At 34.8% G+C, this 22,957-nt stretch overlaps 1 protein-coding gene across 3 annotated transcripts; it reads right to left on the bottom strand.

Annotated features, from left to right (window-relative positions):
• Positions 1–245: 245 nt before the first annotated feature.
• Positions 246–19,235, bottom strand: slc5a7a (solute carrier family 5 member 7a). 3 transcript variants are annotated; one of them, XR_015476688.1, is made up of 11 exons: positions 19,140–19,235; positions 18,566–18,803; positions 17,309–17,422; positions 17,062–17,217; positions 12,576–12,724; positions 10,775–10,924; positions 8,851–9,004; positions 6,326–6,543; positions 2,456–4,132; positions 1,908–2,412; positions 246–1,376 (listed from the first exon to the last, which is right to left on the bottom strand). XR_015476688.1 is itself a non-coding variant. In XM_087237343.1 (9 exons), exons 2-9 carry the CDS (start codon positions 18,747–18,749, stop codon positions 3,482–3,484), a joined length of 1,776 nt encoding a protein of 591 aa, XP_087093469.1. In that variant the 5' UTR covers positions 18,750–18,803; positions 19,140–19,235; the 3' UTR covers positions 246–3,481. The 3 variants fall into 3 exon arrangements, 1 of the variants encoding a protein (XP_087093469.1); XR_015476687.1 differs by having other exon boundaries at positions 246–2,412; XM_087237343.1 differs by having other exon boundaries at positions 246–4,132.
• Positions 19,236–22,957: the final 3,722 nt, after the last annotated feature.

Raw genomic sequence — 22,957 nt, 5'->3', positions numbered from 1 at the left:
ATCCCACCCGCTAAAACCGGCAGAGCACTTAATGTAAATAACCCACTGCCTATTTTTAGAGTGCCGTCTTTTAACAGTGACATTGGAAGTCGAAAAGAGTTGACGTCATGAAATTGTCACGTTTTTAGGAACACGCTTTTTCGTAACTACTAGCAGTCAATAAGGAGGTGGTTTGGGTTACGAAATGGCGTAAGATTTAGAACTTTGTCGAGCATGACGATATAACAATGAATCATACACAACTATGAAAGTCTTAACAATAAAATTTATTATCTCTTCTATGTAGGCCACAAATAATAAATAAATATAGATTTGTGTAGCTGGCTCCAACCAACTCAAATAAATATATTGTTATATATATATGCTTGTTGAATGGTAAAGTGACACTTTACATTTTAGTGAAATACTGGACAGATATATTCATTGGAATATAAATACACACACACACAACACACAAATTCTTGTATCGCTAAAGCCAACAAAACAACACAGCAGCTGGATCGTCCTGGAACCAGGTACAATGACTTCTTTAGACATACGTATGACTTTGCAAATCACAAAAATAAAAGTCAACACAGCACAGACCCTGGAGGTTATTATTACATCTGGTAAATCAGTTGCTACATTCATTTTCAAGTACAACAAAGTGACAAACCAGGTTTGCATAATGTCCAATCACTCCAATCTAATCAATGTAGCTAGTTAAGGCGATTATAAGATTAAGTATGTTTTTTTTTTTTTTCACTTCCCCATGTTCTAAGTCTTCCCGTTCATCTTAATATTGCACTACGAACATGAAAAATGTATTTGCCACATGTGCACTCTTATGTCACAGTTTTTAAAGGTATTTCGTAGATGGGAAGCACGTCACTTGTTATACAATTATACATTTATAAAGCAGCTTATTACTGTTTAGCTACATTTGATTTTTATGAGAGGACGATAGGATAATCTGCACTAAAATCTACCATGGGAGTTCGACGCAAGTAATGGCATGACATGAACTTACACCTATTATTCTTTTTCATATACAGCTATAATTGGATATATTATCATCATCTCTGTTACATTTTTTTTTTTAAATTCTGGACTGACCTGAGTCCAGATTCAGAAACATTATAGGGACAGTTCACAGAATAAAAAAATACAATCCTGCCATCATTTACTCAGTTTCAAATATTTCAAAGGAAGCCTGTCTCTATTACAGAATAAAAAGGTAACTGCAACTTTTTATCTCACAATTCTATGGTTCCTAATATTGTATATTACATGTTATAGTATTTGCTGTCTGAAATGTTCTTTCAAAATTTGCATTTTCCTATACTCAAAAAAAACAACAACAACAACAACAAAAAAACTTTTACTTGTTCAAACTACTTATTTAAATTGAGCCAAAACAACACAATTCTTGAGATTTTATTGGGACAACTTAATTCTCAATCAACACATATATAAAAAGTGTTAAGTTAACTTAATCGATTTGTGTTGGCACAACATGAATGAAGTGTAAGGAACCCTGGATTTTTTACAGTGTATGTTTATTTTCAGATATTTGACATTAAAAGCAATCAAATCAACATATTTATCCCCATAAAAGTGAAATTACTGAAAGTACAGTACACACAGGAGCCTTAAAAATTTCAATCACATTTAAGATTTTTCTTGTTAGATCATATCTCACAATTCAGATTTTTTCCAAAAAATTATTTTTATATATATGCTTAAATTAAATGCTGGGCTACACACAATTATTTCAAGCTGTCCCAACACAAATCAACTAAGTTAAATTAATTGTTTTTACAAATTGAAGTGTATTCAACATATATAAAATAGGTTGTCTTAAAAATAACGTAAGAAACGTGTTGTTTCAACTGATTTTGAATGAGTAGTTTAAGAAAGCTGCAAACATCATTTTTAAGTGTATGTTTTAGGGCTGTGTGATTTGGGGAAAATATCTAATAGTGATTTTTTTTTTTTTTTATCAGATATTGCTATTTCAATTTGATTTGTGATTTAATTTGGTAGTAAAGCTTCAGCTCAACAATCTGTATAGTAGCTTCTTACTGCTAAAATGCAGTGAGGAACTGAAAAAATATAAAATTACTCCAACTTTTATTTAAATTTGTTTATGAATACTCAGAAATTAAACCCTAATTTTTCTCTAAAGCAAACAGTAGTGAGTTATGATGTTAGTTACCTCCTGGTGCCTTTGTGATATATTTTTTTTCATATGGTGTAACAGCTAGGCATAGGACAATAACCGTTTTTAATGTATACCGTGGTTTGGAAAAGTCAAAGTTTTAAAACCATAAATATTTTCTGCTATACCGTTCTTACGGTATATGTACGATTTTTTATATATTTTTTACATTTGTTTAACAGTATCTCTAGCAGAAATAAGATCCAAAGATGCTGTTTTAAATTGTTAAGAAATCAGTGTTTTTGACAGCTTTACTGTTTGCTTGTTTAAATGTGGGTGTTCTGCATAGTTCGGTTGCGCAATTCTGATTGGGCAGAACAAAGGTATTCGCACTCAATTGGCTAGTAAGATTGTCACACACAGACGGGAGTCACGCATTTGCTCTGGGCAGGGGAAATTAAATCATATATATTTCATATCACTGCCTCTTGTGATTTAGCTAATCGAAACATGTCAAATCTGATTAATCGCACAGCCCTAGTAAGTTTATATGCCAGTTAACATAGTTTAGACTTTTTCCTAAAACATACGTTTATATATTAGTTTATATAAAACTTAACCTTCACAAATTCAGCTTTTAATAAGACACTTTGAATTGTTATATGTAATATTAATATTTTGAGAAATTAGGTCAGAAACACTACTAAACTTGCATTTAAATAACAAATAAAGTGGCAATCCTAAAAAGAAATGCAGAATTCTGATATTTTTTATCATAATTTACTGCTTCTGTTTGTATCTAACAGTTCTTATATTACAGTATATCTTACAATTATGTCCCTTGTGAGATAAAAATTCCCTTTTTTATCCTGTGGCAGAAACTGTATTTTTTTTCCACACTTAAACAATAAAAGCCAAATATATTTGATTGTATCGGTGGACAAAAATAAAACAAACATACCATCACATTTTTGTGTGAACTATCCCATTAATGCAATCAAATATTCAGGATTATCACAGTGTCTCACCATTTTCTTTAGAAGGGAAAGGAAAGTCACTCAGGGTTCGTACATACCATCAGGAGTCCACCAGCTTCTCAGAATAAGAAACACCATCAAGTCAGTTTTTCCGAATATCACTCAAACCAGTTCTTCTATTTTCCGTTCTCAACAGTTTCAAACACTGTCCCATTTTCCCTTCAAAAAGGTAGTAATGAAAATTCCAGAAAAGGATGTGGCATCAATGGATTACATTATTCAAATCAGATAATTCTTTTCTTTTCAGATGAAGCTCTGTTGTTCACATTATGGAGTCTTCTTCTCAGGATTGACCATAAATGCTCTACTCATTTTCGTGAATGGGTGACTCCGGGCTGGAGTCCTCCTCTTCTAGGGTTTCTTTCCTAGTGAAGGTAGCAGCTAAAGTAACACTGAGTCTCGGTTTGACAGGGGCCATTTCATTTAGCCCGATGATGTTTTTATTGACCAGAGTGGTCTTGTCCATGATCTCAGCACTGTGCTGGGCCACCACGGCATCCAAGAAATCATATTTAGCTGACAAAGTTCCGCTCTCAAACAGATATTTAAACAGATACGAGAATGCTACATTGCTGAGGAATGACGCCAGCATTGAAGCAGTCTTAAAAGGAAACCTCTGCATAACCAGGTATTCCACCTCATGGGTCAAATGATGGACCTTCTCCTCAATGGTCCATCCGGGGTAGTAAATGAATGGAGGTAGTTTGAGGTAAGGTTCTCCTCCGCCAATGCGTAGAATCAAGCCAAAGAAGTATCCAGCTACAGAGCCGTAAGTGTTGGTGCCCCGGATGAAGAGCACACTAAGAAGTTGGGGAAAGATGATGACGTAGACCAGGTCAGAGCTCAGGTACCATAAACCATACACCGTCCCGGTCAGGAGAGCCATGGCTGTCGCGAGAGCCCCAAATACAAAGATGGTGATCCGCATGACCCACACTATCTCACGGTCAGAGGCCTGGAGGTCAGGATAAAAGATGAGGTGGGAGTTAGAAGACAAGTAAAACAAAACAGTACACTATTGCTTGTGTAATATTTGTGTGTAGCTTTTAATTTATTAAAAAACTAGAATGCATTGATTTGTTTTTAGCTTTTATCAATACAGTAAATGCAAGTAAGTTTTAGTGTTGTTTGGAACACCACTGGACAGCAACACATGACACGTTCTTCAAAATATCTTCTTTTTTGTTTCCTAGAAGAATGAAAGTCTTGGTTTTGATTGTGAGTAAATGTTGACAAATTATGCTAATGTAAGTTAAAGGGTCACGAAACACCAAAACACATTTTTTTTTTAGATGTTGACAGTAATATATATATATGCCCCACTGTGCTAAAAACACTAATAGGACACATATTTCGCTAAAAAGTAAAAATTGGTTGTTTTTGCGTTATTTAGTTTAGATTTTAGTTTAGAGTTTAGGTTCTTACTTCCGTCACGGCGATGAGATCATTGTGTAAATTCCAGCATGGAGATTGGATGTCCGTATCAGCTGATACAAAGTGACATCATTGAGTTTTCAGCACATCTGTTCATTAATTCATGAGAAAGACTTTGTTCGAATCAATCAGCACCACTTATTGTGAACGAGATGCAACTTTATTAATATACATGATATAGCTTTGAAGACTCATTTTACCTGTTACAGTGTTCAGAGAGACGCCAGGTTGTGTTGCCAACTGTAATTCAAACTAGTAGAAGAAAAATTGTTTGAAGACATGGGTCTTCAGTGTTGCATTTCTAAATATACCACAACGAAGTTTTTGTTTCCATTTCTCCACAATAAGGAAATGGAAATTGTGAAATAAAGATTTGCCAATCGTCTTCTTTTAAAAAAAGGTGCGGTTTCAGTTCGTGTTGATTGTCCTGTCTCTACAGATTTGGTAAGTGTGTGATCAGTGTTCTTTGTTTATGTTTATTTAGATGGCAAAGTTAGTTGGTATCGTCAGCAGTACTCTTTCAGTTTTTAAAGACATACCTTAGCTAAAAACATTTAGTTTCTAAGTTTACAGTAATATCACTATGTACTGAAAATCCTCCAATTCCACACAGCTCTCTGTTACGCTGAAAATGCAGCCCTTTAAATCACTGTCTATCTCCTCTGCGTATGTGTTTGTGTTGCGAAAATCAGCGGTTGTGCGCGTAATGAAACTCTTCTTTTCATGCAAACCCTTCCCTTTTTCGCCATTCGACACTCCCACCTAAATAAAGTTGGACTCACCCACTTTCCTGACCTTTTTTCAAACTAGAGGTGTTCATGGCCCTTTAATGCTAATAAATCAACAAAGTCATACATTGAAGCATTACGTCACCTTGGAATTATAAGGTTCCATTTGTGTTCTAAATGATTTTGAGACATTGAGCTTCAAAACTTTTTGCATTCTATTAGCAAACAGTATGTGTGTAACATTTTTTTTTTTTGTTAATAAAAAGTCTTAAATTGTACACAACGTAAAACAAAATCCCATAATGTAAATACGTTGTCAATTAATAAGAAAATGTTAATAACTAAATTTTGACCAAAAAAAAAAAGGTAGAACCTTGACGATTTATCAAATTTGATTGTTTAGTACAGCTCCATAGTAATTAAAAATAATTAAATATTTTAAATTAAAGAATGAATTAGTAATTGCTAAAAATTATAATTTTATTACTATTTATTATAATATATATAAAAAAAACTTACAACGTACAACTTAAAATATAAACTCCTTGGATAAAGTTTTATTTTATTTCATTAAAAAGTGAGTATACTCTTAAAACAAGAAGAAGAAAAAAAGAAAAAGGTTAAAAAAATGCTTTCTCATACCAATGGGGAAACAACCTTTCCTTTGAGTTTCCTTTGAAATAAGTTTCTTACTGGAATAGTTTAAGAGTAAACACACTCAATGTAGAAATATTTAGCTTTTGTAAATTCATCTTGATGTAGGAACATTCGGGTTTGTAGTCAAATAAATGAAATATATACAGTTGAAGTCAGAATTATTTTTTTCTTTTATAAATGTTTCCTAAATGCTTTTTAACAGAGCAAGGAACTTTTCACAGTATGTCTGATAATATTTAAATATTTAAAAAACAATAAATCTGACTTCAATAGAGAGCCTTTTTTTCAATAAATGACTTTGCATTTAATCCAAATAGCCAGTCTCTCACCGATTGGCGGAAAGCGAGCTGGTAGATGTTCCTTGCGAACATTGAGCTGGCCGATAGGATGGATGAGTCAGCAGATGACATCACTGCAGCAGAAACGGCCCCCAGACCAAAGAAGGAGATGTAGGCTGGACAAAGGTGCTGGAGCACAATTGGCAAGATCATGTCCGACTGGTCCTTCTGCATGGGAGGAATCGGCCCGTACGAGGTCTGGTTCCAATCTGTGGAGCAAAACACACATACTGTATATCCATTCCATGATAACCATTAGCAAAAAATAAATAAATAAAATAATGTTACTTTTTTTTTCTTCTTTTTTCATACATGAGATGAATACATATTAAATGAGCCCAAACATTATTCATAACATTTTATTCCAAATTCTGTTTGCTTACAATCCAAGCTTTATGCTTGATTAGACTGTTATTCCCAATAAGTGCAGTAATAAGTGACTGGCTGTGCCTTTGATGCTGAAAGACTGTTGATTAAATCTGGTAGCTGTGAGCCTCCCTCAGATGTAATATTTACAGGGTTCACATCGTTAAACGGATAATCGGTTAATAATGTATGAGGGAGACCAGCTGTTGTTATTTACTCATTTCTTTAGTGATCTGAAGAGAACATGGTTTCCACCCGAGGCAGAAACAGCCTGGGGAAACACCTCCCATAACACCCCACTGCAAATCACACTGGTCCCCTAATAATGAGAAACAACTGATCACGTAATTAGAAGTACTGACAGTATATGCTAAATACAGTACACGCTCAAAGGGGGGGAATGTGCTTTGGGACAAGGAAACATGTACAGGAAACAATATGCAAAAGACTTTGATGCACATTTTTTAGTTTGGCTGAGCTGTGAATAATTATGGGTGAAGGCAGGGGGCTATTGAAGGAGGGGGGAACAACAGAATTAGTGTATTAAAGAGATCTTTTGTATCGTCTGTTTAAGAAAAGTTAGACAAACCTGAAGCTTTTATTGGTAAAATAATGAGCCTTCCCAGATTTTTGCACTCTAAAGTCTCAGTCTAGCGAACTGTAAGTGGATGCAGTCTGTAAATCTGTTTAATTAGACATTTGGGATGACTTTGTTTGCAGCTGCTGTTTTTTTAATGCAAAACTTTTCGCTGTTGCTGAAAGGTTGGGATTCAACAATGTTACGATTGCCTTTTCCTCTCGTGTTGTGGATGTATATCCAAGTGAAACAAATAATGAGATGCATGTGAAAAAAGACAAAAGGGGATTTTATTTCGTTCATTGGGATTTATATGTTGACTTGTTGTCATTTGCTAATTGGTACAATCTCATGTGAGTGGCAGGTTCTGGTCCCGTCCTCTGTAGAAAAATTTAGTTGCAGGAGGGAGGGGCGAATTATTGTTGGTACAATTTAAAATACCTAAATAAACATATAAAATATGAGGCTAATAAAACATTTACTGCAGTATTAAGATGATTTTTTTTTAACATGTTAAAGACATATTTAACTAATTTTCTAAAGAATATTTTATTTTTTAACACAATAAAAATACTATGGTACAAAATAGACATTGGTTAATAATAATAATAATAATAATAATAATAATAATAATATATATATATATATATATATATATATATATATATATATATATATATATATATATATATATATATATATATATATATATATACTATTAAAAAGTAATACTTTTTACTTAGTTTGAGATGATGTAATCAAGATTCTTTCTTTTATTTTATTTTCAGCTTAGTCCCTTTATTAATCTGGGGTCGCCACAGCGAAATTAACTGCCAACTTATCCAGCATATGTATTTATGCAGCGGATGGCCTTCCAGCTGCAACCCATCACTGGGAAACACTCATACACTCTCATTCACAAACATACACCATGGACAATTTTAGCCTACCCAATTCACATGTACCGCATATCTTTGGACTTGTGGGGGAAACCAGAGCACCCAGAGAAAAAACCCACGCAAATGCGGGGAGAACATGCAAACTCCACACAGAAATGAAAACTGTCCCAGTCGAGGCTTGAACCAGCGACCTTCTTGCTGCGAGGCGACAGCACTACCTACTGCGCCACCACGTTGTCCTCAATATAATCAAGATGCACTTGATAAATGTAACAAAAAATAAATATTTAGCTTTTTTTTTTTTTTAAAGAAAATTGTAGTTGTTACTGTAATGATTTTAACTCTGAAGTACTAGTTTAAATCAACAATTTATGTTGAGTTGTCATGGTTATGTAAATGTGTACTTACACATGTTATATACAGTAATGGCCCATAGCAGCAGCATAGACAGACAGACAGACAGATAGACAGATAGATAGATAGATAAATAGATAGATAGATAGATAGATAGATAGATAGATAGATAGATAGATAGATAGATAGATAGATAGATAGATAGATAGATAGATAGATAGATAGATAGATAGATAGATAGATAGATAGATAGATAGATAGATAGATAGATAGATAGATAGATGAAAAAGAGAAGAAGAAGTATTCTGGTTCTGTTTTACCTGTGGAAGCCCCTATGGCTCCAATCAGGACAGAGGGAATAGCCATGATGATGCAGCCAAAGGCAGCCAGGAAGGAAAGGACTTGAGCATAGGTAGCTGAAGAGGCAGAAAGAACCCTTTGAAAATACACCTGCCAGGGAATCCCCCCCAACATCTAGGAACAGAAACATCATTGTAAATACAGACAACAGACATGTACAATACTGTACAATATCAAGAGTTTATATAATTTAGAAAAATAAAATCAAATGTTTTTTAAAATAAGTTGAATGAATGCCAGTAGATGGATTTTACAAAAAGCTATTCTCTGCAGTACCGTAATATTCACTATTCAATATTCTATATTTATCAGTATTATCAATGCAGAAAGACTTGATTCGAGTGTTTGGGGTTATTGATGATCTGCTGAAATCATTTGTTAATACCAATAAGATGACTTTTAATATTCAACGGATGAACTCTGAGAATACCGTTGAATTCAGATTTAAAACAAAAACAAAAAACAATCCGTTAATAAACTCAGGGCTAAAAAAAAGTAAATAAATAAATAGCTTTAAAAGAAATCTGTAAAATTTTCGATAAACAATTGATAGCTGTATTTAGAAACCACCTGATAAAAACCATAAAATTAATTTCTAAGTTTACAGTAAACTAGTGTTTGCATATTTTTAAGTACTAAAATTTATGAGTTGTAAATTTGTTACACATATAAAACAAACAGACACACAAAAAAGAGCAGTAATATGATGAACCAAAGCTCATCACAAACAACTTGTCCACAAGAAGAAAAACATACTAATACATTGCCTGACAAAAGTCTTGTCACTTATCCAAGTTTTAGGAACACAAATAAAGTCATGGAGCAGAGGAAAAAGTATTAATAATGTGTATAAATCCCATGAACTTGAAGGACCGCATCCATACATCTCAGCAATGACTCAAACAACTTATTATTAAAGTAATTTGAAATGGCAAAGAAAGAGTTCTTGCAGGACTCCCAGAGTTCATCGAGATTTATCTTCATCATCTTCAATGCTTTCTCCATCTTACCCCAGACATGCTCAACAATGTTCATGTCTGGTGATTGGGCTGGCCAATTCTGGAGCACCTCGACCTTTCAGGATATTTGGGATGAATTTCAACAGATGATTTATCTAAAAACATCTACCTTCTGTTATTTTTCCAGAGATCAACTAGAAGTCAAGTTATTATTTGTTGCTCTTACAACTGGGATTGACAACAAGATTTTTGTCAGGTAGTGTGTATAGAAGACTATTATGGTAACACAAAACACTAAAGTAATGCAATCAACATTAAACATAAAAAATTGTATATAACTGATGAGAACTACCTTAGAACCACAGTTATGTAAAAGAGTAAATAGATAGAATTGATAGAATTGATGGTTGGTCACTATGTAAATTAAATAAACTTACTGTTAACCAGGTAAGAGATTTCTACTGTTTGTCACCTTTAATTAACTGTTTGTTACAGTCATTTTTGCAGGTTAGACTTCAAAGTTGATCAGTTATTTTTAAGTAATCTATTTGAAAATAAGTAAAGTTTGCACATCTATAGCCATATTGTCGAGATTGAATGAGATGGAACACTTTTACCGCTTATTCACACACACACACACACACACACACACACACACACACACACACACACACACACACACACACACACACACACAAACACACACACACACACACACGCACACACACACACACACACACACACACACACACACACACTTTCTCTCTCTCAGTTTCTTTTAGTCCTATTTATTTCTCTTTCCCACGAATGATTGCATTGTTCAATAAACTGAGAAATTAGATTTGGCCCTTCAGAATCAACAATTCTCCATTGGTGAAAAGATTGGGTCTCTATCCCATCGTGCTACAACGAGTTGTCCACTCACCAGAAGGCAGAAGTTGTCAGCCCACATCCATTTGTCAGAGCTTTCTATCTTCCCAAGCCATGCGGTCTGATTAGCATGGAGCTGCTTCACTGCTGTCACTCCGATGTCAGATACAGCCGGGTTCGAGAGCGCAAAAGGAACACTCACCCACTACAAAAACAACATGGTACACTATTAAGATACAATAGACTGTTAACTACATTGTAATAACACATTCTTAAATTAATGTGTTGCATATAGAGGTGATTTTAAACATTATACATTCATTCATTCATTCATTCATTCATTCATTTTATTTTCAGCGAAGTCCTATTATTAATCAGGGGTTGGCACAGTGAAATGAACAGGCAACATTTTACATTTCTTTTGAGGTAACAGATTCATTTTAATAAATCTTTAAAACAACAAAATAAAATAAAATTAAATTAATTTAAATTAAATCTGTCCACTAGATAAATTTTATCATTATTTTTATATATAGAATAAAAAATACAAATAAAACAATAATTAATTAATTAAGGGTAATATATTTTGATAATTATTATTTTCCATTTTGCAAAAAAATCAGATGATAAGATGACCGCCCACTGATAAAAGGTCATTTTTATTCCATTCATAAGGTCATTTGTCTTATTTAGACTGCTATGAATAGAAACAATTATTTTTCAAGAAAACATACAATATAAATAAGGTGAAGTCATCTTTCACTTTAAGTCGCCCAACTTTTATTCTGGACCTTATTCTGGAGCAAAAATACCTAAAAAAAAAGGTTTGAAGCACCAAAAGAGGCCCATATCAGGGTTCATTTTAATACTAAGGGTATGTTTTTTAATCCATGAATTTTCAAAATTTCCTTTTTTTTTTTTACGAAAGAGACTAGAAAAAATGTCAAGCTCTACATTATTTCAAATTATTATGTTTTAATTTTTTTAATGTATTGGTTAGTTTGTTATTTGCCCAATAAATGACAACTGGCTACAGTTTTGTTTTTCTTTTTTCATTTAAAACTTTATCTTAAACCTGTTTTTCAATAATATATGTAATAAATGTAATAAAATTGTATTTCATTTTTTCTGATATTTCTTTATTCTCCATATTTAGAAAATGTTTTTGGTACCTCAAGATGTTATGATGACCACCTGACAAGCTAATCCAGCTAAAAATTCTGCTTAAAATGTCATTGAAATGCAGTATTTAACCTCTCAAATAAACAGAACATAATGCTAACTGCAAAAAGGTCGCCTAAAAAAAAAAAAAAAAAAAAAAGAACAAACCCTTTTACTGGGCTGGCTATGTGTCTGTTATTATTATCATTATTATATTCCATATCAATGTAAATATGAAACTAAATGTAAAGTGGTAGCGCAAATGTATATGTATTTATTTATTTATTGGTCACACTTTATTTTGATGGTCCGTTTAAGTTAATTATTTAAGTTACATTGCATCTATATGCCAACTAATTCTCATTAGATTAGGTTGGGGTTAGGGTTGGGGTAAGGGTTATTAAGGTAAGTTGACATGTACTTGCAGAGTTTCTTATAGTCAGCTAAATGTCTGTTGAAGGAACAGTATCTACAGATATTACGCAGACAGTCTACTAATACTCCAACAAAATAAAGTATTTTATGCTACTTGTATGAGCTTATTACTTGTATCTCTAAAGTGTGATTAATGAGCTGTCACTGCTAAGACAGCCACTTTGATCAATCACATTGTGTTCAGTGCTGCTGAAGACATGCAGACATGAATTAAGAGGACAATGACATCACTGCAATGACTTCATCGTGTCAAGCCTTACCAGTCCTAAAAAAATGCAGAAGAGCTGGACGACATCAGTGTAAGCCACTGAATACAGGCCACCCACCAACGTGTAGAAGATGGCAATAAGAGCCGAAATCACCACAGACATGTTGATGTCAATGTCAATGATCACACTCAGTGTGGCACCTGGCATAGAAAGAAAAATCACTTCCATTAAGATACTGCAGGTGAAAAAATTTAAAACATTGGAATTACAAACACGTTTTTGTATTATTAAACCTTCTAAAGCCTACTCTACTTATTCAAAATGGTTTTTGATACACAATTTTTGTAAATTACACAGTATTTAACTATAAAATGATCTGCATTTTACTGTAGGACAGTTATGCAGTATGCTACTGTATTTTAAAAGTTGCATAGTGAAAATAACTGTATATTTTACAGTAAAGATAAAAAAAATACTCAAAATATATATTCAGAAAGGTAAATGGTGCTGTAAATTAGGGCCGTGCAATATATTGTTTCAGCTTCGATAATTGCAATGTGCACATCCGCAACAGTCACATTTCACAGGTATACAATGTGCAGTCTGAATTATAGTTGACCCGGAGCTACAGAATTGTATTTAATCACTGTATTTATATGTAATTTATATGCTTTTATACAAAAAAAATAAAATAAAAATCTTTAAATATTTAGTCTTGTTTCAAAAGCGAAAACAAGATTATTTCACTTACCCCATGCACTGGCAGATCATTTCCTTAAAACAAGCAAAAAAACTCTCATTTTTCAGTTATTTGGTTTGAAGATGAACACTAAACAATATTTTTACTTGGTCTTGGATATTTAGACAAGAAACAACACAAAAGAATTGTAAAGTAAGAATTGCTTTTAGCCTTTTGATTAATAAATTTTTGTACCTAATACTCTTCAGCTCCCCAGTAAATCATTAAATAGAACTATTCAAATAATCTTCTAAAAACTGTATTTATATCGCAATAACTCTTCTTCTTTGGCCTTAGTCCCGTATGGTTACGGGGTCGGCTCTTTTGGAACAAGTCCTCCATTTGTCGCAGTTTAAGGCTTGGTCAGGATGAAGTCATGTGGCGACAAGGTCGGCGTGTAGCGTATCAAGCCATCGCTGCTTTGGACGACCTTTTGGATGTTTTCCTTCAACATTGATGTTGAGGCCAGTCTTTGCAAGAGAGTATTCACTTGCACGTAGTGCGTGGCCATTCCACCGAAGGTGGGCTTCTTTGATTTTGTCTCTGATTGGTGCTACACCACATTGCTGTCTGATGTCATCATTGCAAACATGATCAAAACGGGTGATTCAATCGCAGCATTTTCGTTTCCATCACAGCGAGACGTCGTTTGGCAGTCTTCGTGATCAGCCAGCATTCAGCTCCATACAGGGCGACGGGACGAATTACTGCTTGGTAGACTTTCGATTTCAGATGATCCTTCATCTGACGGTCGCAGAGCACGCCAGTTGTCGAACGCCATTTTGTCTATGTGGCATTAATCCGCGCAGTGATCTCAGGTTGCAAGTCACCATCAGCTGTAATCACCGATCTGAGGGATTTTAATTATTTCATGTGTGGTCGGTGCCACTGACATTTATTGTGCAATCTTTCTTCGGGTTTGTCGTCAAGTACTCGGTCTTCTTGAGATTTAGTCGCAGGCCATGTCGTGCCAGTCGTTCATCCCAGGTCTGGACGAATTGCTCCAAGTCAATCTTATTGTTAGAGGCCAAGAACACGTCATCACATAGAGTATTGTGTATGGCGCTGGACGCTGAATGTCTTGAGTAATGGTGTCCATTGTGAGAATTAAGAGAAGCACAGAAAGGGTGCTTCCTTGGTGTACACCTACTGAGACTTGAAATGGTTTTGACGTTCCAGCTGTGTTTCTGACTTGGCTTTTCGGTTCACAATAGAGTAGTTAGACCCATCGGACCAGTTCCTCTGGCACATGGTGCTGGCTGAGAGCGTACCAGAAGAGCTCATGTGGGACCCAGTCAAAAGCCTTCTCCAGGTTGAGGAAGGCCATGTGGAGGGTCTGGTGCTTCTCCTGATATTTCTCGAGCAGGAGGCGAACAGTGTGGATGGCATCAGTAGTGCCACATCCCTTGACGAATCCCGCCTGTTTGGATAGTGGTGCTTGCGATGTCATGAATTCGCTTGTCAAGAACAGGTTCAAAGATCTTCATTGTGTGCGAAAGTAGTCCGATAGAACAGTAATTTGAGCATTTAGCTGGGGCACCCTTTTTTTTTTCCAGACAGGCACAGTATTGCTATTCTGCCAGTCGGTTAGCGTCCTTTGTTCTTCAATGACTTTGTTAAAGAAGTCAGTTAGCCATGGCACTGGGTTCTAGCTCTCAGCCTTCCATAGTTCTGCTGCTATGTCATCTGGACCGGTTGCCTTTCCAGCTTTCATTTGCTTGATCGTATCCTTGACTTCTGCTGTGCTAATTGGAGGTACGGGGCCATACTATTGGTAGAGATTTGCTCAAAGTATACACGCCACCTTTCTAATACAGCCCGTCAGCTGACAAGTCTCTTTTTTTCACGGACTTTCCTCTTTACATCATCGGTCCACAGCCAACCCTCATGCTTGATGAAACGTTTACGGGTTTGGTGACTCCAATCATCTTATGGGCCGCATAGTGAACGACGTGTTTCACTTGGTTCCACGTTTCTTCGGTTGTCGTTATGTCAGGTAGTTGTACGTGTAGAATCATTTCTGCCTTCATCTCGCGGAAGCGAAACCAGTGCGGTTTTCCCACTGCTATTGAGGTACTTTGATGTTTATAACTGCGATGATAGGGCGGTGTTGTGTCGCGATTGTTTCATATGGCACAACCTTTACGTTAGTTATGGTGGTTATGTGTTGGCATCGCACAAGGACGTAGTCAATCTGTGATTTGTTGTCATTGCTGTAGTACGTCAGGAGCTGTGTTGGTCTTTTGATAAACCATGTATTGGTAATGGCTAGGTTATGCGAGTTAGAAAAATCAATGATACGCTCACCATCTTTGTTTCGCTGACCATATCCTTTACCCCCATGGCACCGATTTCCATCCGCAGTTTCACCGACGTGACCATTGAAATCGCCAGCGATCACTAGATAATTATCAGCAGGGACGGTGCGGGTATGAATGCAGAATGCATCTTTCTCAGTGTCACTTCGTCTGGCCTGCGGCGCATAGGAGGAGAAAGTGTGTTCTTTCTGACCTGATGATGGTGATCTTCATGAGTCGGTCATCATAGCGGTTTACCTCCTTGATAATATCGCGAAATCGCTCAGAGATGGCAATGCCCAGGCCATTAAGAGTGGCCGTGCTACCATAGTAGAGCAACTTGTAACCCTTTGTGCTGCGTTCTCGTTCCATGTCATAAGATTTTGCGCCACTCCATCTAGTTTCTTGCAGTTCGCAGACGTCAATTCGTCTTTTCCGTAGCATCTTTGCTAGTTCTTCGGTGTTGCCAGTTAGTGTTCCGATGTGAAGGGATGCAATACGCATGTTCTCGCAGGTAATATTCTTGTTTCTTTGGACTAGCTTACTTGTGTCCCAGTGTTGTCCTTGCATTGGGAACCCTCGTCCATTTTTCGGCTGCACCGGGCCTTGTCCAGCCGCGTCAAATCCGGTGTAAGCCCAAGCATTATTTAGAGATTTAATAGACTTGTCCATATGATACCGACTTTTTTTTGATATATGCCTTCCGGCCGGTCTGTCATATGGGCCTGACACCAGAAGGGGTCTGTGTTCAGCTCACCCCACAGCTGGACTGCTGTGGGGAGTCTCCAGGGGCACCACAAAGAGGAACGGACCCACCCTCTTTTATCACCCCAGTTATCGCAATAACCATTATAGAAAAATAAAATATCACAATATCCGATTTTTTTAATATTGCACAGCCCTACTACAAATGCTATATTTTTGTTGTAAATTATTTACAGTAAGTTACTGGCAAAATGCTGCCCTTCTACAGGAAATTGTTGAGTGTAAATGTAGCACATGTAGCACTATGACACTTTTTAAAAGGTTTAATTGTGTTTTATTGATGGTCTTGCTGTGAATAATTTTTTTTAAGTGCCATTAAAAGTTAATTTGATTGATTGATTAATTGCAGAAATTAATCATTGTAAAAATCTTCAGAATATGCATTAAATAAACAATAGTTTGGTGTATGTAAGAGCTGCTGAAGTGGAGATTTATAGCTCTGTTTAGATGAAAAAAAACATTCTGAGAAAACAAATATGTATTGTAATTAAAATTAACAAATTCAAACTGATAAAGTGCTTTAAAAGAGACACTAAAAGTGTGTTTTTGCTGTTTTCTTCCCATCAGACTAAGAAAAAAAAGGAAAATACCCAAAAATCTCTGAATTTAACAATGCACGACAATGTTTTGCCTTATGTTTAAATATGTTATAAAATGTATTTGTAGAATTTGTCCTATACATTGATGAGAGAGCTTGTAAAACACATTAATTGTTTTCCTCCTTTTTTTTTCTTACCGAGGGCAGATAAGATTGCGGCTGACCAGAACATTTCCCCCATTAGTGCAGGGATGAACAGCAGACCACCCATCCGCTTTCCATACAGTTGCTGGAAGGGGTCAAGCATGGTGACGTAACCCCGAGAGCGCATGGGCTTAGCAAAGAAAAGGCCACCTTGACATGAATCAATAGACAGAAATTACTTTAAGACTGAAATTATGTTTCTGTGATGATTTATCAAAGCTGCCGTAGATGCGCAACATACCCAAAACAAGGCTAAGCGCATATCCGAAGGGAGCCTGTGCCCACGCCAAGCCGAACCCGGGCAGATATACATATTCTGCTGTACCATTGATGTAACCTCCACCAACCCACGTTGCTGAAAAAACATATTGTTAATATAAACATTTAGATGGATGGATGGATGGATGGATGGATGGATGGATGGATAGATAGATAGATTACTGATCACAGAACATCTTTAGAAATGGAAAGATAATACATTTAAATTCATGCAAAATATTGCAAACAAATTTACAAACCACAAAATTGTAACAGAATTCTTTGTATATTTAGTTTCTCTTGATTTTTGCTATTTTTTAATAATTTGTATTTCATATTTTTCCATAAGAAAATTTGATTGTAAGTAATTTTGTTAGGTAATCTCCAGATTTGGCTTCAGTACTGACTAAACTAATGCATGTGCAACAATATAATATTGTAAAGCTTATTGTAATTTAAATAAGAGATTTGTGGGTGGGGGGGGGGGGGGTACTCTCATTTGCTGAGCACTGTATGTGCAATATATATATATATATATATATATATATATATATATATATATATATATATATATATATATATATATATATATATATATATATATATATATATATATATAGCAACAAATCATAACTGGCTAGTAAGATACTGACCAACACAATTCTACATACATGAATAATTAGCCTAATTAGCCAGTTTTTAATTCACGTGCAAATAAGATTAGAAAGTCTTTCCCGTCTTTATTGTGAATTTACGACTAACATACTGTACTGTGCTCTGACATATTGTGAACACATCTTAGGTTTTGAACTGTATCAAGTTTTGCATTTATGACACTTTTTTCCGTTAATGTATATAACTATTTATTAAAATTTATCGATTTAATTACTTGTGTGCTTGTGTGTGTGTCTGTATGTGGGGGAGGGGGTAATCTACTTATCTATATAGCGATATGGCAAAATTTGTAGGTAGAAAATAAGATATGTGAAATTTATTTAGACCTTTATTCAGCACAATATTTTTTATATTGATAAGAAATTATGTGATGTTAAGTTTTTTGTGCAGTTTTTTTTAATCTTTAATAGCATCTCATTTATTTAGACACAGAAAATATTTTGTTAGATAATTGCATGATTGCATAAAAGTGTAAAAACAATAAAACATCATTCGTGTCATGCAAAATATAGAAAGCAGTTTTTTTTTTTTTTTTTTTTTTTTTAAGTTCAGCTCTGAAACTCACCAGTCATGGTAAATGCGCCGACAAATAATCCAATATCTCTTCCGCCGACCATAATAGTCTCGCTGCGATCCGTTCCCTCCATCACGCCGGAGTTTTTGTTCTTCCATGCAGCCCAGATTCCCACTAACAAAATCAGCAGGTAGAAGATGACAATCGCCACCAGCCCCTCCACATGGATGTTCATCTTCTCTCTCTGCTAAAGACGTTGTATTTCTAAAGAACCGAAATTCATCGAGACCTAAAGAAATTGAGACCTAGGTTAAAAAAGTTTGAATTACAAATGAATTTATTGATTAATAAAATAAAGAAAACAAAAATAAAATGTTCTTTTTTTTTTGCTTCTCAGTACAATGTTGAAATATTGAGATATATCAAGCATTAACTGTTGCTGCGCAGGACTTAAAAAAGAAAAAAAGAAAAAAAAGAAAAAGCAAACGTTTCTTGAATCTGCAGGTTTTAATCAGCAAGCTTTGTTAAATTGCATGCTCATTTCTAGGATTCGCTATTCTTATATGCGTGCGGGGCAGCACACTCAATTATATCAGAATTCAACATCATAAGAAAAGTGCCTCACCTTCTGAATCAGCCAACAGCCACTCAAGTGCCACCAACAGTGCACAAAGAGCCCACTATCGCCTCGGGAGAGGAGCAGTCCAGCACATTTCAGACTGAGCCAAACTTACTGTGAATCTTATAAGAGCAGGTTTCGTCAGAGGGTCGATGGACGTCAGAGAGATGTGAATGGGGGCTATTTATGAATAAAGATGTCAGATCGTGCAAATGAGCCGCGCGTCACTCGGGGTTATCAAGTCAACTGAAAATCGCGAGACGGGGGGAAAGAGGCTGTAAATCAAGAGTAGTGCAAGATATTGGTTCCATTCATGTTTTTTATTTATTTATTTACTCTTGACTGGTGTTTTATGGCAGTCTCTGTGAGTATAAGCGCAGTCGCTCAACGGTGGAGCAGCAAGAACAGGCGCTGTCCAGAGTGCTGAAACCAAATCTCGCACCAACAGCAGAAAAGCTAAACGCCAAACAAACGCTTCTAAATCAAGGGTAGAGTGAATAAAAGAACAAACTGTACAGCACTTTAATACTGTAATCTTTAAAAGTAAAGGTTGAAAAGGAGATATTTAATGGGATATCATTAAATAACCCATTTTCCCCATCAAAAAAGATTAGTCAGTAGTTCATAAAACAGTCCCTTTTAAAAAGCAGGCAACTATTAGAAATCTAAAGAATCTTTTGTGAAATGGAAAGTTTCAATGGAACCTACCTGCAAATAAATAGCCTTTATTTTTAAAAGTAAATGTTTAACATAATGTCAAACCCCCATCCCGCCAAATGATTTATTAAGATTGTAATAAGGCTTGAGTGGTGGATTAAATAGGGACATAACCCAACAAATGAGTTACAATTTAGGAGTTTAGATGCAAAAACCTCTAAGTGCCACCTGACATTTTTCTCTAAAATTTGCATTTTTCTCAGCCCCTATGTTTTTGTTCAGTTATTTCACTTTAATTGGAATGAAAATATCATATTCTTTACACTAAGAGTAAAATTATTGAAACTACACACAGTCTGAGAAAAATGCTAATTTTAGATGAAAATTTCAGATGGCACTTTTGCATCTAAACTCTTCAATTGTAACAAATGTAGGCTAATTAAATAAAAATACAAAATGACCTTAGAATAAGTTTGTCCATATTTGACCCAAACTCAGCAACAATCCAGCATTTTTTTTAGGTGTAATTATTAATGCTAATGTGTGTTCCTCTTTTGTTTTGTTTTGTAAATATTAGACTAAAATGAAAACCTGTTCTAAAGTGTTAGCTAATGTTATAAGTAGAACTAAATACTACTTCAAACTCTCTAGAAGTTTTATGTCAGATATATATAGTTTTGTTTTGATGTTTTTTTTTTCTTAAATAAGCAAATAATTAAGCCAATGGCTTAATACAATTTCATGCTTTCATGCTGTTAGCTACCTTTCTAGTGGCCTGACTTGGTACTACTTCTAATATCAATGCTGCTAACGCAGTGTTACTTCAAAGAATAAAACAAGTCACTCCTTGACAGTATATAATTAAACAAAATGGTGGAAGATGTCCACTTTAAAAACATGTAGATTTATGTTTAAACTGTAACATGCAGGATGAAGAGACATAAGGCAGTACATTTTTATGAGAAACACACATACACTTTTGCTATTAGTTGGCATAGCACAAAATGTCAAACATTAACCAAACAGAACAATTTCAGTGAAATTAGCAATTAATTCCTGTGTCGACCCCTGATAAACCAGGGAATAAGCCGAAGTGAGTATTTTAACATTAAATCAGCTACCTATTCAATGCAACTTAGTTTAATGATTGAATAACTAAATACAATCCAAGTAAAGGTTTAAGTTGTAGGTGAAAATGATTCTACAAGTCATAGGCATATGTAAATCTACATATATTTTATTGAAGATATGACATCGTAGAAACTACTATATAAAACTAGTAACAACATAACGTGTACCTTCTGTGCCAATTCTGGGGCTGTTGTCTAACACCAGTGTATTAATATATTCACATAAAAAAAAAAAAAAAAAAACATTTATTACACTAATCTGAAAATGCTGGTCCGCAAATCCCTCATAACTACACTGCCACTTGTCACCTATCCAAGTTTTAGAAACAACAAATAATAACTTGACTTCTAGATGATCTTTTGGGATCAGAAGTAATTTATAAAAGGCAAAGGCCTCTAGATTACGCTTATTTGTCATTTTACCAAAATAAAATATGAGTGTGCCTTGATTTTTAATTATTTAATTAGAACAGTGAGGTCTATCGTCGATTTGACAGAAGTCTTGTCACTTAACAGAAATAATGTACAGTATAGATATATAAAGTCATGGTGCAGTGGAAAAAGAATGAATATTGTGTATCACTCATATGAACTTGGATGACAGCATCCATAAATCTCTGCAATGACACAAATAATTTATTAATAAAGTCATTTGAAATGGCAAAGAAAACATCCTTGCAGGATTTTTAAAGGACTCTTCAATGCCTTCTCCTCCATCTTACCCCAGACAGGCTCAAAATGTTTATGTCTGGTGACTGAGCTGGCCAATCCTGGAGCACCTTGACCTTCTTTTCTTTCAGGAATTTTGATGTGGAGGGTGAAGTATAAGGAGGAGCGTAATCCTGCTAAAGAATTTGCCCTCTCCTATGGTTTGTAATGTAATGGGCAGCACAAATCACACGCTCCCATACTAAATGTAACCCCAAACCATGATTTTTCCTTTACCAAACTTGACTAATCTTGGGTCCGTGCGGGTTTCAATAGGTCTTCTGCAGTGTTGGTGATGACTGGAATGCAGTTCAACAGATGATTCATCTGAAAAATTTACCTTCTGCCACTTTTCCAAATGATCAACTAGAAGTCATTATTTGTTGATCTTACAACTGGGATCAATGAAAATACTTTTGTCAGGAAGTGTATATAAATAAAAGATATTATTCTAAATATAACTATCATGATATTTAACGCTATACAATGATTTAGATAGCTATTCTTTTAAGACAATAATATTATATCAGTTAACATCAGAACAATTTTTTTTATGATATAATCTTATAAATGTTGAGATTCCTGATCAAAAAGTGAAAATAAATAAATTAATAAATAAAAAAATGAAAAAACTGTTCATCAAGAATATGATTGGATTTTGCATAATATGCGTTGTTTAGGGTACATGTCATTAGAATTAGTTTTCTGAAATGACAAAGTAGTAGATAATGTTTACTCTTGTTACAATTAGTCAATTGATCAATCATTTAGAGGAAACAATACAGAGTTAAAACAAATGAATGAATTATTAAATGAAATTAACTAAGAATTTGATCACTTCTAAATCACCATTATGAATTATGGCTATAGAATTAATGCATTAATATTTTTTTCTTCTTTCTTTTTTTGGTATCCAGTCTGATCGTGCAAGCTTTCACATATATTCAACACAAGACAGGCTTCCCACCAGACTGCAGGTTTTTGGACTCTAATTGCACCTCTGCAAGTTTGACAACCTGTTTAATATAAGCAGAGGTGTATACACAGGCTATTCTAAATAAAATGTGATTAACTTCCTTAAGAAATAAATATGTGTTAAAAGAGAGAATGCTACTCTCCAAATGAGCCAATTTAATAGCAAAAGGAGCCAGATATCTTGCAGGCCTACACCGATACCCCAACTAATTTAACTGGTAACATTTTGACAGCTTGCCAAGTGAGCCCCAATTATAAGCAGACTGGATTGAGCATATACTTCCTGTACAGATGTTGAAGTTCTTTGTAGTTTAGAAAAGGCTTGGTTAAGATGTATCATTTTCTGGCACAGGT

Source organism: Danio rerio, chromosome 1 (genome assembly GCF_052040795.2).
Source record: "Danio rerio strain M-AB ecotype USA chromosome 1, GRCz13ab, whole genome shotgun sequence".
Lineage (NCBI taxonomy): Eukaryota > Metazoa > Chordata > Actinopteri > Cypriniformes > Danionidae > Danio > Danio rerio.
This window is presented reverse-complemented; position numbering and strand designations above follow the sequence as displayed.